The sequence below is a fragment of the Dermacentor andersoni genome, chromosome 9 (assembly GCF_023375885.2).
Source record: "Dermacentor andersoni chromosome 9, qqDerAnde1_hic_scaffold, whole genome shotgun sequence".
In the NCBI taxonomy this organism is placed as follows: Eukaryota; Metazoa; Arthropoda; class Arachnida; order Ixodida; family Ixodidae; genus Dermacentor; species Dermacentor andersoni.
The window spans coordinates 81,528,734-81,545,619 of NC_092822.1; the positions used below are offsets into that span (position 1 = coordinate 81,528,734).

Consider the following 16,886-nt stretch of genomic DNA (forward strand, 5'->3'; position numbering starts at 1 on the left):
CCCTAGATCGCGAAGACATTTTCTTCCTCTACATATGGTTACTGCCAAAAAAAAGAGGATGATAAGAATAAAAATTACGTGTCGAAGCTGTGATGTGATTATGAGGCACGCCGCCAAGAAGGGGACCCCTGAATATTGACCACGTCTGGTTCTTTGACTCGCATCTAAATTTAGACACACGGGTGTTTTTGCCCCATCGAAATGTTACCAACGTGAGCGGGATCAAACCTACAACCTGCAGCTCAGTAGCAGCACTCCATAACCACTTGGCTACCACGGCAGGCAGGTAAAGAAGCAAGACAATTTTATGCAGCAGAGGAACGTGAAGAGTCCAATTCACATCTTCAGAATAAAAATTTATTCTACAACATTTGCAAAACGTTTCTAGTGGGATGGTACAGCAACGAACAACTCATACACAAGACTCACTGAAGCAGTCACTCGGGAAGCACTGGGCGTTGCTTGCTTAGAACATTCTGACAGCCTTACAAAAAAATTTTACGAACATCTGCCGTTATATATTACTGTGTATAATAATGAAACTGCTTTGAAATACCAGCTTGAAAATGCTACGCAAAAAGCGGTACAAACTTGGAAGAAATAACAAAAATGACCGTTTGTTGACAAAAAGCCTAAGAAAAAAAAAAACAACGCAACAGCTAAAAAGTAAACGTGCATTCGATACTGGAACTACACTTCAGCTAAAAGTTTACACCGGAACCGATTCCACAGATAAAAGTACAACGCCACATAAAATCGAATCGCTCGCTTAGCGAGCAAACGTGCACGCATTCTTTTTCCTAGACACCATTGGTCAATGGGGCATTTAAATATCCCAGTGCATGGCGACGTGGCAGACGAGGAGCCACGTGGTTGACAAAGCCGTTGTAAGCACCATTAGCGGGAATCCAATCCTAAAAAGAGAACAAAAGGGTAGAACTTTGTGGAGCCTTAGGTTTCACAGTGACGCTAGGCGAACAATTTTGCACGAACTTTTCACGATAGAGTATGCAGCTATACTACAGAAACGCAGATGCTGTGCACTGTTACACACACTGTATAGGCGGCACTGTCAAAGGAAAATATACTTGGCCCGTGGTGACAAAAAAAAAAAAAGAAAACGTGTGCGCTAAAGGCAGCCACATCAGTACCTCCCTTTCTACTGCTTACGGGCCTGCCAGGTAGGATGGGACAGTGACCTGTGACACTACAAAATAATGTGCGTGAATTTCCATTTGGCATTCTCTTTTTCTCGCCGCTTTTAAATCCTATATTCCTTCGTGCAAGGTACCGAACATTTGTTAACCTCCTTGCTTTTGCTTTTCTTGTTAGTGTCATTTTAGCAACATGAACAGGAAGAGGGACGCCTAGTAGCGTAACACCAAATCAGCGTGATTTACCTGAAAAACTCGAAGAAGCTGAACTTGTAGCCATGTTGCTCCGCAACGCCGGCGCAGACAACGTTCGCTGATGCTCCAATAAGGGTGCCATTGCCTGTGTATAATGGCAAATGGTTACGTGCGTATTGACTTTTTTATTCATTTAAAAATACTAGGGGCCTGATTTTCGTCAAAGCGGGAGAGCGAACGTGATACAAATAGAAAGCCGGAGAGCGAACGTGATACAAATAACACAAGCGTACAGGATACAGAAGAACACACAGGTGAGGAAGAAATATAAGATTGTGTAAATTTTGCGTGCAACGGACTGAAAAGAATTACAAAAGAACTTTCAACAAAGTTCTGCGTAAGTCCGCAAGGTTGGAGGACGATTAATGACGGAGCAAAATTGTCATCCACCCGACTTCCACACACACACACACACACAAAAAAAAAAAAAAAAAAACGTACGGATTTCTCAGAACGTCTTCGCAGATGAAGAAACGTTTGTTTTGGTGGAGGACACGAATCTGGAACCAACTTTTTCGTACGGTCACTCTCCCATCTGAGAGAACTAGGAGTCTAGCAGATTGCAGTAGCAGAGCGAATCAGTTTGGCCGAAGCTCACAAAAATCAGCTTTACTGAAGCTCGGAACGTGGAAAAAGGTTATAAAAAAATTATGGGGTTTTACGTGCCAAAACCACTTTCTGATTATGAGGCACGCCGTAGTGGAGGACTCCGCAAAATTCCGACCACCTGGGGTTCTTTAACGTGCACCTAAATCTAAGTACACGGGTGTTTTTCGCACTTCGCCCCCATCGAAATGCGGCCGCCGTGGCCGGGATTCGATCCCGCGACCTCGTGCTCAGCAGCCTAACACCGTAGCCACTGAGCAACCACGGCGGGTGGAAAAAGGTTATGTAGCAAGTCTCGGACCGGATCATATTTTTCGACTGCGAAGCTTTCTTCTGCAAAATCTGTAGTCATTTCCTTTGCAGCTTCGGGCTACAGTCGAGTATGACAATTGCTTTTCCGTATTGATGCTCGCGCATGTACACAGCTTCAGTAGGCGGCAATAAGCGTCATACCTGAAAGCATGATTTCATGGCATTGAATCAATTTATTGTATTGTCCTTCATTACAAGCAGACCCCCCCCCCCAAAAAAAAAAAAAAAAAATCGCGTACGATCGGTTCCTCTGTAAGCGTAGAATGACTGCCGTATGCCTTTTGCAGCAGTGTAGCTGCGTAATATTTAGCATTTCAACAGGTTGGTCAGTGGAGGGAAAATAGGAAGTGGCACGAATATGAAGGAGCGAGGAGAAGGGGGAAATAAAGAGAGCCAGGAATACGAAGCGTTCTCACCTCCGAGGCAGGCTCCAAAAGCAAGTGCGTAAATTAGTGGCCCCAGCTTGAGGCCCAAGTCGCTTTCAGCAAGACCGGTCACAATTTTAATCTGGAAAAGACGAAAGTGCCCCGCTTTAAACATGTTTAACGTAGTTCCGGCGCTATTTCTTGTCCCTTAGGCGCACTGCTAAGCTCGGGCACTGACAGATGCAAGTGACGTACACTAACAGCGTGCGTCAGAGCATATAAGAGTTCCATGTAAGGACACTGGCCCTTGCTCAGTGCATATGGAACACCACGTGCTGTAAGCGTGAACTGCAACAGCACGAACGTATCTTTCGATAAACTCAAAACTTTACTTAATGAAAGGGCGAAATTGCTGTGGCAGGGATCGAGGTGTCATAGTAGGGCGTCTTAGCCGCACCTTTTGGTGCCGAGGCCTTCGCAGTTCTCGTATGCCGAGTATGCATTTGCTACGTCAACCTTAAGTTTCTTTTTGAATACCTTAGGGCCTTATGTCGAAAAGAAAATTAAGAAAGAAGAGATGGGTCGACCAAGTGTCGGGGCTAAAGAAGTCTGTGTACATAGTTCAGATAATTAAATGAATAAATGTTCGTTATATTTATCTCTTGTATACCTCTATCTTCTTTATGTTCAATATTTACTCATTTTGTATCATATTCTTAATGTATTTCAAGTGCAATCACGTCAGCATTGTCTCGTTTAGCGTTAAAGCGTTTAGCGTCCCTTTTTTGAACGTATGACACTAATGCGCCCCTCGATTGGAATTTTTCGTCGCTCTCTTGACGCTAATGAGAGACATTGCGCCTGTTAGCACGAAGTGCTTACGGCTTCTTCAAAATACACGCGTCTAAGGCTCGGGTGACGCACTCGCGCGGCAGGTTGCTTTCCGCTCTTCCGCCCAGCTGACCTGCGTCCCGAACTCTGGAGTTACTGTATAGGCTGTTTCGGGAACAAGAGTTGCACCAATGTTTCTCGCTCGCCGCTCGTGCCGCCTCCGCCAGCCAGGCATTCTAGTGGCACATGGTCAAAACGGATTCCACGGCGTTGTGGAGACGCCAACATTTCGTGGGCCACGCCAACGTTGCGCAGGAACCGTCCAACAACCAAGCGCAATTGACCGAGTCATTGTTATTCTTGTTCTTTTTACTCGATGTTGCTGGCCGAAAAATACGCGTGCGTAGATTTTTTTTGCACGGCTAAATTACCGATTCAGTGTCACGCGACGCACTCGCAGCCCTTGCAGTGTGACGGGCTGTAAAAAAATAGTTTTTGCTTGTCTAAGCACATCCTTGCAGAAGTTGCACAAATGGATTTAACACGAGAACTTGTAGAACAAAAGCGTAACGCATGCAGCCTTGGGCAGCGTGTGTGTCTGCTACACATGAGACCCATAATGCGGCTAAATTTAAATTTGTACGCGACGTGTAAAACGCGAAAACTACATACTGGAATCGTTAGAATCGATATGGTGTTGCGGTGAGTGAGGTGTGAGGGGGGGGGGGGAGTTGGTGTAAACAATGTATGAATGTATGCAGTTGCACGCGTCATGCACCTGGATCATATCTACGGCGTTTCTACTTTATACACGACAAATGTTGGATGTTACAGCGCTATAATTTGAATACAGGTGCATCTCGGTATAAAAAACTTCAGTATAACGAAATTCTCGATATAACGAAGTATTTTTACTTTTCATAACCTCTTGTTTATAGAAGACCATGCATTTAGAACCTCAACATAACGAAGTGCGTTTGTGTGCAATTTCCATATAACGAAATTTCACTGCTGCCGCAAGGAATGCCAAGACAATAAATTGAAACTTCGGTGGACTCAGATGGTCAAATAATTGAATTAGAAGCAGCTGCTTGCAAACGCACCTCTGAAATCGTATGCCGCCGCGCGCTGCAAGACTACCGAAGCGGTAAGGTCCTATCGCGCCTCGCGCGCTGTGTGCATTGGGTGCGAATTAAAGTGTGCGATCGTGAGACAAAAAGCATAGCCTTCCCGCGCAAGCAAAGGGAGAGAGGTGATGTAGAGGTGATGTAGTCATTACGCTCAACCGTAAGGGGTCGTAAGTTTGCGCACGTCTAGATTTTTGGCGAGCTTTACGGCCCTTTCTGCTCTTGGCTGTAAGCGCAGCTGAGCGTATGCGCAGCCGCGCACCCCGATTTAGAGATAATCTGCCGCGTGCGCAAAGAGTGGGCGTGCCGAGATGGCGAGACATCATGTAAGCTGTCTTGCCGGGAAATATTGTATTGGAGGTTGCGTAATCTCGCGTTTCGGTGACCCGTTGGAGGGAGAGGCGGAAGAAGCATTCGCTCCCCGCTGCCGGCGCTTTTTGTGATAGCGCCCTTGTATCAAGGATTAACTGCACTAGCATTCAGGTCTTTCAGCTGCGATCACATGCGCGCCTAATAATTACAGCTTACCTATGAAAGCATTACAATTGACGCACTTTGTAGAAGTTTTGTGGAATTGATTTCTTAAGTTCCATAATATCCTAATTATTATCACCTGTGCTTTCTGTAATCGTTAGAGAGCAGATTAGGGCACCCAAGCGTTAGGGAACGTAAGCGATCGGGTGTTTAAAAAAAAAACGTAGAACGAGCACAAAGAAACGCAAAGGGCCTACAAGTTAGGGTTTTCGCATTGGAGAAAGAGGTTGCTTAGGTACGCTATGCCAAAATATTTGTTCATACGATAGAAAAAGCTATCGTTCAGGAAAATGCTGCAAGGACACCAGACCATGACTGTAGTGAAGGGAATGTTGTCCACAAAAGAGGAGGCCAGGGCGGACACCCAGGTTATGATCATAATGGAGACGATAAGCCGTGAGTCATGGTGCACGCTGCGTATCCAGTTCTGCGTCAGGTGTCCTACGTAGAGCAGAAGGTTCAACTCGACTAGAGCCTGGAACGAAAAAGGCATGTCCTTGTATTATAAATCAAGAAAAAAGTGTACAGTACAATGAGTCTTTGTAGAATTAAGCGAGACCACCAGCGCAAAGCTTCCCTACTCGAGTCGTAGAGCGAAAAAAATAGAGGCCCCATTCCATGAAAAAAAAATATATATACATGCATATATATACATATACATATATACTGTAACGAAGAAGAGTAGCCTGCCTGCGCCACAGCACCATCGCTACCGGCATGAGCTCGTGGTTGCTGTCTTTCGCCGAACGCTTGTGACGGCTACCCGTTCGCGCCCGTTGCTAATAAATCTCTTAGCAAGAGCGTAGATGTCTATACCAACACGATCAAAGGGCCGACTAGGGCAGGGAAGGGGTTGTGACGGGTAGACTTGTCCGGGAGGTAATTTTCGGCGTTGGCACTGAGCACAGGAGCGAATGAACTCTCTGACGTAGTTATACATGCCGCGCCAATAAAATCGGATGCGTAGTCGAGCATAGGTCTTGAAGAGGCCGGCATGTGCGCACTGAGGGTCTGCGTGGAAAGCGTCGCAGATAAGGTCACGGAGAGGGCGGGGTATCACGAGAAGCCACTTGCGACCGCCAGAGAGGTAATTACGACGATAAAGAAGTCCGTCGCGAATGCAGAAGTGGGTAGCCTGGCGGCGAAGAGCGCGAGATGGTGAAGAGGTGGATGCATCAGAAAGGATGCTGATGAGAGCACTGATCCAGGGATCCTTGCGCTGCTCCGACGGCATGTTGCGCAGTGCATGAGATGGAACTGTGGGCTCAAGGGCGGATAGGCAAGCGCAGTCAGCGGAGACCGGTGAGCGAGAAAGGGCGTCAGCGTCCGTGTGTTTGCAGCCGGAACGGTAGAGAACGCGGATGTCGTACTCCTGCAGCTTAAGGGCCCAGCGAGCAAGTCGGCCAGATGGGTCCTTAAGGGTAGACAGCCAACAAAGGGCGTGATGGTCAGTGACGACATCGAAAGGGTGACCATACAAATAAGGACGGAATTTTCCGAGGGCCCAAATAATGGCTAAACACTCTTTCTCTGTAACAGAGTAATTAGCCTCGGCCTTTGTCAGAGTTCGGCTCGCGTAGGCAACGACATATTCATCAAACCCCGCTTTTCGTTGCGCGAGTACGGCGCCAAGTCCGACGCCGCTGGCATCGGCGTGGACCTCTGTGGGCGCTGCAGGATCGAAGTGGCGGAGGATAGGTGGCGGGATTAGCAGGTGGCGTAATTTCGTGAAGGCGTCATCACAGGCGGGCGACCAAGCGGAAAGTTCTTTGTAGCCACTTAGAAGGGCTGTCAGGGGTGCACTTATGGAAGCGAAATTTCGAATGAAACGTCGGAAGTATGAGCATAAACAAAGGAAACTTTGAAGCTCCTTTAACTTCTTTGGCTGCGGAAAGTCGGTGACAGCGCGGAGCTTGGCTGGATCCGGACGGACGCCATCTCGTGATACAACATGGCCAAGAATAGTGAGCTTTCGGGCGCCGAAACGACATTTTTTTTAAGTTAAGTTGAAGTCCCGCGTCAGTAAAGCATTTCAGAACTTGCTCGAGACGGCTGAGATGGGTTCAGAAATCAGCGGAAAAGACAACTACGTCGTCCAGGTAGCATAAACATGTGTTCCATTTGAGGCCGCGTAAAATATTATCCATCATTCTCTCAAAAGTGGCTGGAGCGTTGCACAGGCCGAAAGACATTACGATGAATTCGTACAATCCGTCAGGTGTTACAAATGCTGTTTTAGGTAGATGAGATGGTGCCAAGGGGACTTGCCAGTATCCGGAACGTAAATCCAGCGAAGAAAAGAACTCAGCTCCCTGCAAACAGTCGAGGGCGTCGTCGATGCGCGGTAACGGGTAAATGTCCTTGCGCGTTATCTTGTCCAGACGTCGGTAGTCGACGCAGAATCGAATAGAGCCATCCTTTTTCTTAACGAGGACGACCGGTGATGCCCAGGGACTGTTGGAAGGCTGCACAACGCCACGCTTGAGCATGTCAGCAACCTGGTGGTCAATGACACGGCGCTCAGAGGCGGGAACTCGGTAAGGGCGCTGCCGTAAAGGTGCATGACTGCCGGTATCTATCTGGTGAAAAACGGTCGATGTGCGGCCCAAACTGGAAGCATGGCTCTCGAAAGAAGCGCTGAACCTCTGCAGGAGAGCAATAAGCTGGCTTCGTTCTGAAGATGACGTGCCATCGTCGATGGAGCAGTGGAAAGCGTCGAGGAGTGACTGATCAACCGCAGAGTCACAAGTAAGTGCGCCAAGGCCCGCAGAAGTAGAAACGGCAGGAGCGTCAAAGATGCAAAAGGTGTCGACCGGTTGAACAAGGCCTAGGCATTCACCATGAAATATGGCTAAAGAGCAGGCTGTGGGATTGTCGACGACCATTTTCGTGACGCCATTGCGAAGAGTAAGGAGAGCAAAGGGCAGCGGAGAACATCGGCGGCGAATGAACAGCTCAGATGGCGTAAAGAGAACAGTGGCATCAGAAATAGCGGCGCACGACACATGCACAAGCAGGGAAGAGCGTGGAGGGACGGAATTGTCTTCGGAAGCAAGCAGTTTAACACTGGAAGGGTCGTTTTCGATAGCCTAGACGTCGGGAAGTGCAGAAAGTTCGAGTTGGTGTGACGACAGTCAATAACGGCGTTATTATTTGCAAGGAAGTCCCAGCCTAATATGATGTCATGGGAACACGTGGGCAGCACGACGAATTCGACAGTATACAGTAGACCTTGAATGAAGACGCGAGCAGTACAGGCAGCGAGAGGCGTTATATTTTGAGCGTTCGCGATTCGAAGGGAGAAGTCGGAGAGAGGCGTCAAAACCTTTCGTAGTGTGCGGCAGAGTTCAGCGGAAATTACGGATACGGCGGCTCCTGTATTTTCAAGTGCTAGGACGGCGATTCCTTCGACAGAGACTTCAATTACGTTGGCTGGAGAGGGACGAGGACTTGGGCATTGCGACGTGGACGCAGTTCGTGCCTCGGGAACTGCGGCCATCAGTTTTCCTGCTCGGTGGACACGGGACGGCTCCGCATCGGAGAAAGCGAGCGACGACGCGGAGATGGTGAGCGACGAGTCGAGGCGGTTGGGCGGTCGGGGGAAAAGGAAGAGGTAGGAAGACTGGAAGGCGAAGAGGAAACCGGAGCGGGGAAAGGTGGCGCTCGCCGGATGTTCTGAAGAGGAAGCATGCCACGACCACAATGGCGCGCCACGTGACCAGCACCACCGCAAGCAAAACATATTGGGCGGTCATCGAAGGTGCGCCACTGGTGTGGGTAAGGTCCGCGTCGCGGTTGAGGATTCGGAAAATGCTGTCGATCGGGCCGCGGCATAGGAGGAAAATGCCGTCGGTCGTGAAGCGGCATAAATGGCGGCAAAAATGTCAGTGGTCGATGCATAGAGGGCGGCCGGGGCGTTTGTGGACGAGATCGGGAAACTGCTTCAGCATAAGTGAGAGGAGCCGTGACTGGTGTCTGCTCAACGGCTGGAGGAACGGCTTGAGATACTTGTTTTTGAATGAAGTCGCGGATTGTAGGATGCAAAGCAGGTGGTGGTTCCTGGACAGAAGATATCAAAGATAGCTGGCGGGTGACCTCTGCGCGAATGAATTCCTGGATTTTTACGAAGAGAGCAGCATGGTTGTCGTCGACTCCAAGGCTTGATAGAGAGTCGGCGGGCGGGGTGGGACGTCGGGTGTGATGCCGTTGCCTGCGCAACTCGTCGTAACTCTGGCACAATTCTATCACTTCAGCGACAGTGTGAGGACTCTTCGATAATAACATTTGAAATGCGTCATCCTGAATACCCTTCATAATATGTTTGATCTTCTCCTCCTCTGACATCGACGCATTCACCCGTTTGCAAAGGTCGTCAATGTCCTCAATGTAGCTCGTGAAGTTTTCTCCGGCCTCTTGGGATCGTGTGCGCAAACGTTGTTCTGCACGAAGCTTTCTTACTGCAGGCCGACCGAAAACTTGGGTAAAGCTGGTCTTGAAGAGCAACCACGAAGTGAGGTCGGCTTCATGGTTTGGAAACCATAGTTTCGCAACGTCCGTAAGATAAAATGCGACGTTTCTCAACTTCGTAACGTCGTGCCACTGGTTATGGGCACTCACTCGCTCATAAGACGAGATCCAATCTTCAACGTCTTTGTCATCTGTGCCGGAGAAGATAGGGGGATCTCGCTGACGCAAGGCACCGGCACAAACCAAGGTGGCCGGCGCCGTTGGAGGAGCTGGAGGAGTGCGTGCGTCGTCGGGCATGATGGGGGTATAGTGAGACTCCTAAGTTACAGGGTGGTCGAAACCCAGCACCTCCACCACTTGCTAAGAGATTCATTAGCAACGGGCGCGAACGGGTAGCCGTCACAAGCGTTCGGCGAAAGACAGTAACCACGAGCTCATGCCGGTAGCGATGGTGCTGTGGCGCAGGCAGGCTACTCTTCTTCGTTACAATACATATATACATACATATACATATATACATATATACATATATACATATACAGCTCGTGCACTTGGGGAGCGTGACGCATACCAGCTAACTCAAATTTTTTTGTTTGTTTGCATGGTTCAAGAATTCCGGCTCATTCTATGATTTTTCGAATGTTGCACCACATTTTACGCAAAAGAATTCTGTTTGTGAATATGTTCTAAAGTGGCTGAAAAGGGAGCGGCATAAGAGCGGTAAACACACGCAAGAAAACTGCGTTTGGTGGCAGACGCTGCTGCGCAAGATCTCAAACTATAGTATCTGCGTATTTCACCAGACGCGCAGCGTCTCGACGACAGTCTCGAAAAGCTAGTTGTCCCGGGCGAAGAATGTGAGAACACTCCCCTTGCCATCACGTGGTACTCGCACGGTCTCAGCCGTGCTATTTACCCTACCAGTGGTGGCGGTAATACCAATGTTACCATAGATAGTGATAAAACCAGTACAGGTAGTATGCTATCACCGGGCGGATTTTATCGCCTTGTTAGAGTAGTATCTTTGGGATTGGCCAATGAAAACTATTCAAATCACAAGAATTCGCAGTTCCCAAATATCTTAAATGCCTTAAGATTAAGAGGGGGAAGCTTTGTGCCAGTTAGTCAGACATGTTTAAACAGGAAATGAACCGCGACTTCAGACGGGACGTAAGACGAAGAAGTGGGCAGCAGGAGCGGTAGGTCTTACGTGGGAAGTCGCGGTTCTTTTCCTCTTTAAGGCTTAAGATCAAAATGTTTCAGACGCTCGTTAGAAAACATTCTCTTTTTATGATATCTAGTGGCCTCTTTCTTTCATAACAGAAGAGTTTGAAGGACTAGATCAAGTGTTCTGCATCGCCTGCTGCGTTTCAGAAAGTGCAAGTGGGAGAAGTAGCACACAGCCGACACTTTTGCGGGGAGCTGATCGACTAATGGTGACACCGCCGTCATCACCATCTATTGCGACCACGTGACATCCAAAGCAGCCGTCTTCATCATTACCCTATGTAGCCCTGGCAGGAGGGGAGGTAAGTATAATGGCGGCTAAGCATCCTGAAAAGCTGCTTTTGTGGCCCCAAAGAACGTTGCGTCAAGAACAGCTAACGAGGAATCGCGGGGGTGGGGGGTTGGGGACAGACTGACTGAGGCGAGCAGCACACTGTAGTATGTCGTAGGCTAGGAATTTGTGGTTCACTGACCTCCATGACGACAAAGAGGGCGCCAAAAAATATCAGCGTGGTCCACTCCACGCGAGCGATGACGGCGTCCAATTCACGGGTGTCAGCTAGCACCATGAGCATCACGGCTCCCAAGATGGCGATCCAGCCTGCGGGCACAGAAATTGCGTGGATAGTTCAATGTAGAGAAAAACACGCGAAAAACATGCTCTCGTTAGACAATGGCTGAGTAGATTCGATTGAAATTTGTTGCATTTTAGGAAGCAAATTCTTTCGACTATGGCAAGTACCTCTTAGGCAAGCCCCTTGATTTTTACATGAATCAATCCAAGTCGCTAATAAAAAGAAACAATGAAGTCGTTCAGCTTTCTCGACGTGGACACACGAAAAATACTCTATGTTATATCATTTAAAGCGTCCATAAACATGGATTAGGTAGAAGATTGCCTGAAACGGCGTCGTACATGCGAGTTCTGCAAAATTTGTAACAAATGAGTGTATTTTAGGGCTGTGTATCATATACCAATTTTGTGCGCATTACATATGCCGTCCGACGTAGATTTAGGAATTGCCACGTATTGTTTTAATGGAAAGTTCTGGGCATAAGTGGCTCCGTTTTTGCGAATGTTTGTTATGTATAGTTGGATTTTTTCTTAACTCGTGATACAAATCAAATTTGCGATCCAATATAAACGGTAGTACTGCGCTTTTTTATTTCAAGCGCGAACAACTTCATATCATTTGGTTTTCTAAATGCCGGATAATTAATTTTCACTGTATATGTACTGGAACAGAAGTTCCTTTGTTAAAGTTGCATAAGGCGGATGAAGGCAGTGGAACTTTTACGAGAAACAAAGGGAGAAAAATAAGGCAAGAAAGTATGAAAGAACACAAACAGAAGCTTGAGAATGTACTTGCACTTTGCCGCATTTTTATACCGCCATATAAATGCGCCTTTTTCGTTTCCTTGTGTGTTTTTCGGTACGCGTATTAAAAACTTAGAAACCGCGTTTATTATGATTAGCACCTCTATTGTGTACCTAACGTTATCCTTTGTAGAGGAGACGGCTCACAGACAAGGCGCAGAGTGCTCGCATTCCATCGACGTAATCAGCGAGGCATAAGCATTTTTTGACCAGCATATCAAGAGTGCACTAACACACCACACTCACCGAGTGTCAGGTGAATCGCTGGTATGCTCTGGAGGAAGAAGAGAACGATGACAGAGGCAAGAACAATGGTCGACTTCACCAGGAGCGCCGGTTCACGAATCCGGTACTTCTCGCTCAACACCCGGAGATTCTCCCGGAACTCCACTTCGGCCAGCCTGCATTACGCACGACATTGGTGCCACTTGTGTCATCTTTCCACGTGACAATGATTTCGTACGCAGTCAACAAAAAATGCCGCCTTTTTAGTGCCGAAACCATGACCTGATCATGAGGCGAAGTATTCGGGGTGGGGGGGTGGGGGGGGGAATGCAGGAAAAATTTTGACCGCGTAAGGTTTTTCAGAGTGGTCGTAAATCAAAATATGCTTTCATTATTGTACTGCGCTTAGTGTTACATTGACAGAACTACTGAGCGAACATAAGGAACAAAACGTTGACCTACGTGGCACGACGTACTTCCATGTTTCGGTCATTATGTTCGTCCATTAGTTCTGTCAATCTAACACTAAGCACTATACAATCATGAACGTCCACCAACTAGCACCGTTCATTGCTTTAGGAATGAAAATCGACGGGCGTTTGAGTTTCCTTCAATCGAAATTTGGCCGTCAGCGCAGGGATGGAACCCGCGACCTCGAATTTAGCAGCGTAACCCTGTAAGCGCTATTTCGACGCCATTATGGGTATATAAAAGGTGCCTGGTTAGGTCCATGGCGAACGCCCTCATCCTATGCCGTCGACTAAAATGAAATGTGTTCATTTTTCACCACTACTTCGGTGAAGTAAAGGATGACGATAGCGGCAAGAGACAACCTGCATGAAATAAACTTTAGCAACTATCACCATCTCGTACCAGATGGTTCGGTGCACCTCAAGCGTTCAGCATTAAAAGTCAGGTTTCAGCTATAGCCGCGTAAGCAGTTCCAACCCGCTATTGTGTATAACGCAATGTTTACAGCGGCGAAGGTAGGACGGGAGTCATGGGAAAAACGAGTATTTCCGAGGGAGCGAAATCTTAAAGTGAACCTTTCCAACAGTGACGCGCACAGTTACATGCTGCCAGAAATAATCCACAAGAATGTGAAACTTACATTTGCTACCGTCGAAAAGTATACTGCCGCAAAAACAGTTTACCGCGGGCCCCTTTTCATTCCGCGAATCTTGAGGGTTCCTCGATGCGGGGGAAGCCTTTGTGCAGAAATGACAGCGACGGCGCCTCGGGCATGTGCTCCCGCCCGGCCGACGACGCCGCACCTGACAGTCACTACCGTACACTTGTCGCGCTCTCTTCCCGCACTCTGCTGTATCGGGCGTCAAAAAATTGATTAGTTATGGGCAAATTGATTTTGCATGCGGAGTGTTTTCATGACCAATTTTGGCCTATTAAACACTGGACCTGATTGGATCCAATCGTTCTGCCTGATTCATCGAGATAACCCATTGGTGGAGAAGCTTGCACCTCCCGCCGGTCCACGTGTCCCTTAAATGCTGCAGACACTCATTTAATGACTGGTCTGAGTAGTTTTGAAGAGAGCAAGGAGACAGCGGCACACGGCGCCCCTTCACCACAGGAGACCAGGCCTGTCAGGTAGGCCGTCGACGACGGGTATGACATCGTTTTGTATGTAAATATGGGTACAGTGTAAATCTAAAGTAAATGCCAAGTTAATAAACCTAGTTACTCGAATGGCACTTCCCGTCGTCTTCGTACATGCGGATCTGGACTTGCCCCTGCCGGAGCTCATCCCCCCTTATTGTCTCCCTGGTGAGTCGATGCGTCGGAACACTAACAGCTGCGTCACGTTGCTACAACAGTCTGCAGAACACTAGGTGTTCCAATCCCACACCAGAAACGCCCTCGCAGTACTAAAGGGTGGTTTATTGAAATCATCACCATCATCAGCCTATTTTATGTCCACTGCACTGCGAAGGCCTCTCCCTACGATCTCCAATTACCCCTGTTCTGCGCTAACAGATTTCAGCTAGCGCCCGCGGATTTCCCAATTTCATCGCACCAACCTAGTCTTCTGCCATCCTCGACTGCGCTTCCCTTCTCTTAGTACCTATTCTGTAACCCGAATTGTCCAACGGCTTTCTAACCTGCGCATTACATGACCCACACAGCTCCATTTTTTTCTCTTAATGTCAATTAGAATTAGAACTCGTTCGCTCTTCGATCCAAACCGCTCACTTTCCGTCTCTTAACGTTATGCCTAGCAGCATTCGTTCCATCGCTCCTTGCGCGGTCCTTAACTTGTTCTCAAGCTTCTTTGAGAGTCTCCAAATCTCTGCTCCATATGTCAGCACCGGTTAAATGCACTGATTGTGCACCTTTTTCAATCGTAATGCTAAGCTTCCACTCGGGAGCTGACAATCGCTGCCGTATGCGATCGAACCCTTATTTATCCTATGAATTTCCTTATGATCAGGGTGCCCTGTGATTAATTGACCTAGGTAACCGTACTTCAGATACTTACCTTCTGCATGATAATCTTAAACCCCACTCTTGCAGTCTCTGTTAAGGTCCTCAATCATTCGAACTCGTCTGCCGCATCGCTGAATAGAACAATGTCATCGGCGAACCGAAGGTTGGCGAGATATTCGCCGTTGATCCGAACTCCTATGCCTTCGCAGTTTAATTTGCTCAAGTAAAACTCTTGCTTGAACTAGTTGGTTCATGCTTGAATTAGTAAACGCAAGGCGCACAAGACCAGGACTCAAGAAGAACACAAACGACCGGACCGGCGCCCTCGAGACTGGCAAGCTGAGATGGTGATCAGGTTGACGCACAAAATGGCAGGATCGGTGCGAATGCTTTGTTGAAAGAAAGGGTCCAATGCAGAAGAAATATGCTCAAGTAAAACTCTTGCTTGAGCTAGTTGATTCATGCTTGAATTAGTAAAGGCAGGGCACAGAAGACTCAAAATGGACGATTCTTCGGGCGTCAACGAAGACAATGAGCATCGTTTTGATGCGAGACTTGCTCATTCGCGCTTTCCTGGGGTGGGGGGATGATTTTGTGTGCCACTCGCTGCTTTTCTTTGTCGATTCTGGGTCGTGCTCGAACATCCAGGATTCGTCTCCGGTTACGCCAAAGTCTGGCTCACTTTGAATTCTTGACAGCCCAAAACTCAACGTGCTTTCTGATCGTCCGTCAACACTTTCGGCACAAGCTTCGTGCAGACCATGCGCATTTACACACTGCTCGGACTAAACTGGCGCCCGGCTGCGTTGGCAGGGTAGAACCCTCGCGACATTTCCATACCGGTTTTACCGCGTTTACATGGATAGTCGCATCATAAAATCATGCGCATGACTGTCGTAATAGACCCTGTGATACTGGGAGTAAGCTAATGGGCCTATTATTTTCAATCCTTTAACATCTCCCTTTTTGTGGATTGAATAAACGTGTAAAAAATCATGAGCATGCCTATGCCAATGGCCCTGAGGGTACATGAAATAAATGAAATAAATAAGCATGTAAAAAGTAAGCTGTGCCATTTACTGCTTACCGCAGTAACTGTCTAGCGCAGTCTGCGGACGCCTGAATGACAGCCAGCAGTGCGGAAAGGGCAGCAGAACGACCTCCCGTTTCGTAAATTCTGAACGTGTCAAAGCGTTGTTAGCGATGTCGAAGGCAAAAGACACGTCCTGGTATGTAAAGTAGGAAACACTTATCCAGAGTGGTCGACAGGCCAGCCGCTGACTGCACCTTAATTCTTCCCAAATGCAGCAATGTATACAGTGAACGATTATTTGGGTTCCTTAGGGCGATAATCTTGAATCTCCCTCTGAAAATAAAATTGACCAGAAACACTGAGATTGTAAGCCCTTCTATTGCCTAGTGACTCAACTTTTTCTTAGTCAAATAATGTTTGGTCAATTAAACGAATTTTACTTCGTTGGGCAAACGGGTGTGTAGTTGACCCTTTTGCATTTTTTTTTTGTATTTGACAAGGCACTACCCGGATAGGTTATTGGCCCGAGAAATTTGTAAGCATTTTTTATTTGTTTAATAATGCTTATGTTTAATTCATTGATTATTGATTTACTGCTCAATTGCTTATTTACCTTATTTGTGAAAACACCACAGGCACCTTCAGTGACATTTTGTGGCGATCACTTACAAGGGTACAGCCACTTTGGCGAGATTTCGCATTGCTAGCACCGCACGCATCGTCAACTACCGGCGACAGCGTTCCTGGAAGCGTCATGCATGGTCAGGAACGCCCGTGTGCCCTCTATGATCTCTAATAGAGAGTTTCAGGTTAGGGTACCGAAGCGTTTGCGAAGCAAACCGTCTAGCGTAGAAAAGAAAGCGAGCGCAAAACAGGACGAAAGGGCCACAGTGGAGATCATGCATCAGCGAATAGCGCGCCCAATGC

At 47.7% G+C, this 16,886-nt stretch overlaps 1 protein-coding gene across 1 annotated transcript in view; it reads right to left on the reverse strand.

The window, feature by feature from the left end:
• Positions 1–335: 335 nt before the first annotated feature.
• LOC126528308 (P protein-like) overlaps positions 336–16,886 on the reverse strand; it is a 40,847-nt gene continuing 24,296 nt past the window's right edge. The window contains exons 12-17 of the mRNA XM_050176189.2: positions 12,503–12,657; positions 11,352–11,479; positions 5,495–5,659; positions 2,744–2,834; positions 1,401–1,494; positions 336–914 (exon numbers count right to left, since the gene is read on the reverse strand). Coding sequence (XP_050032146.1) covers positions 827–914; positions 1,401–1,494; positions 2,744–2,834; positions 5,495–5,659; positions 11,352–11,479; positions 12,503–12,657 — 721 coding nt within the window. The 3' untranslated portion in view covers positions 336–826. The remainder of the gene's footprint in view (positions 915–1,400; positions 1,495–2,743; positions 2,835–5,494; positions 5,660–11,351; positions 11,480–12,502; positions 12,658–16,886) is intronic.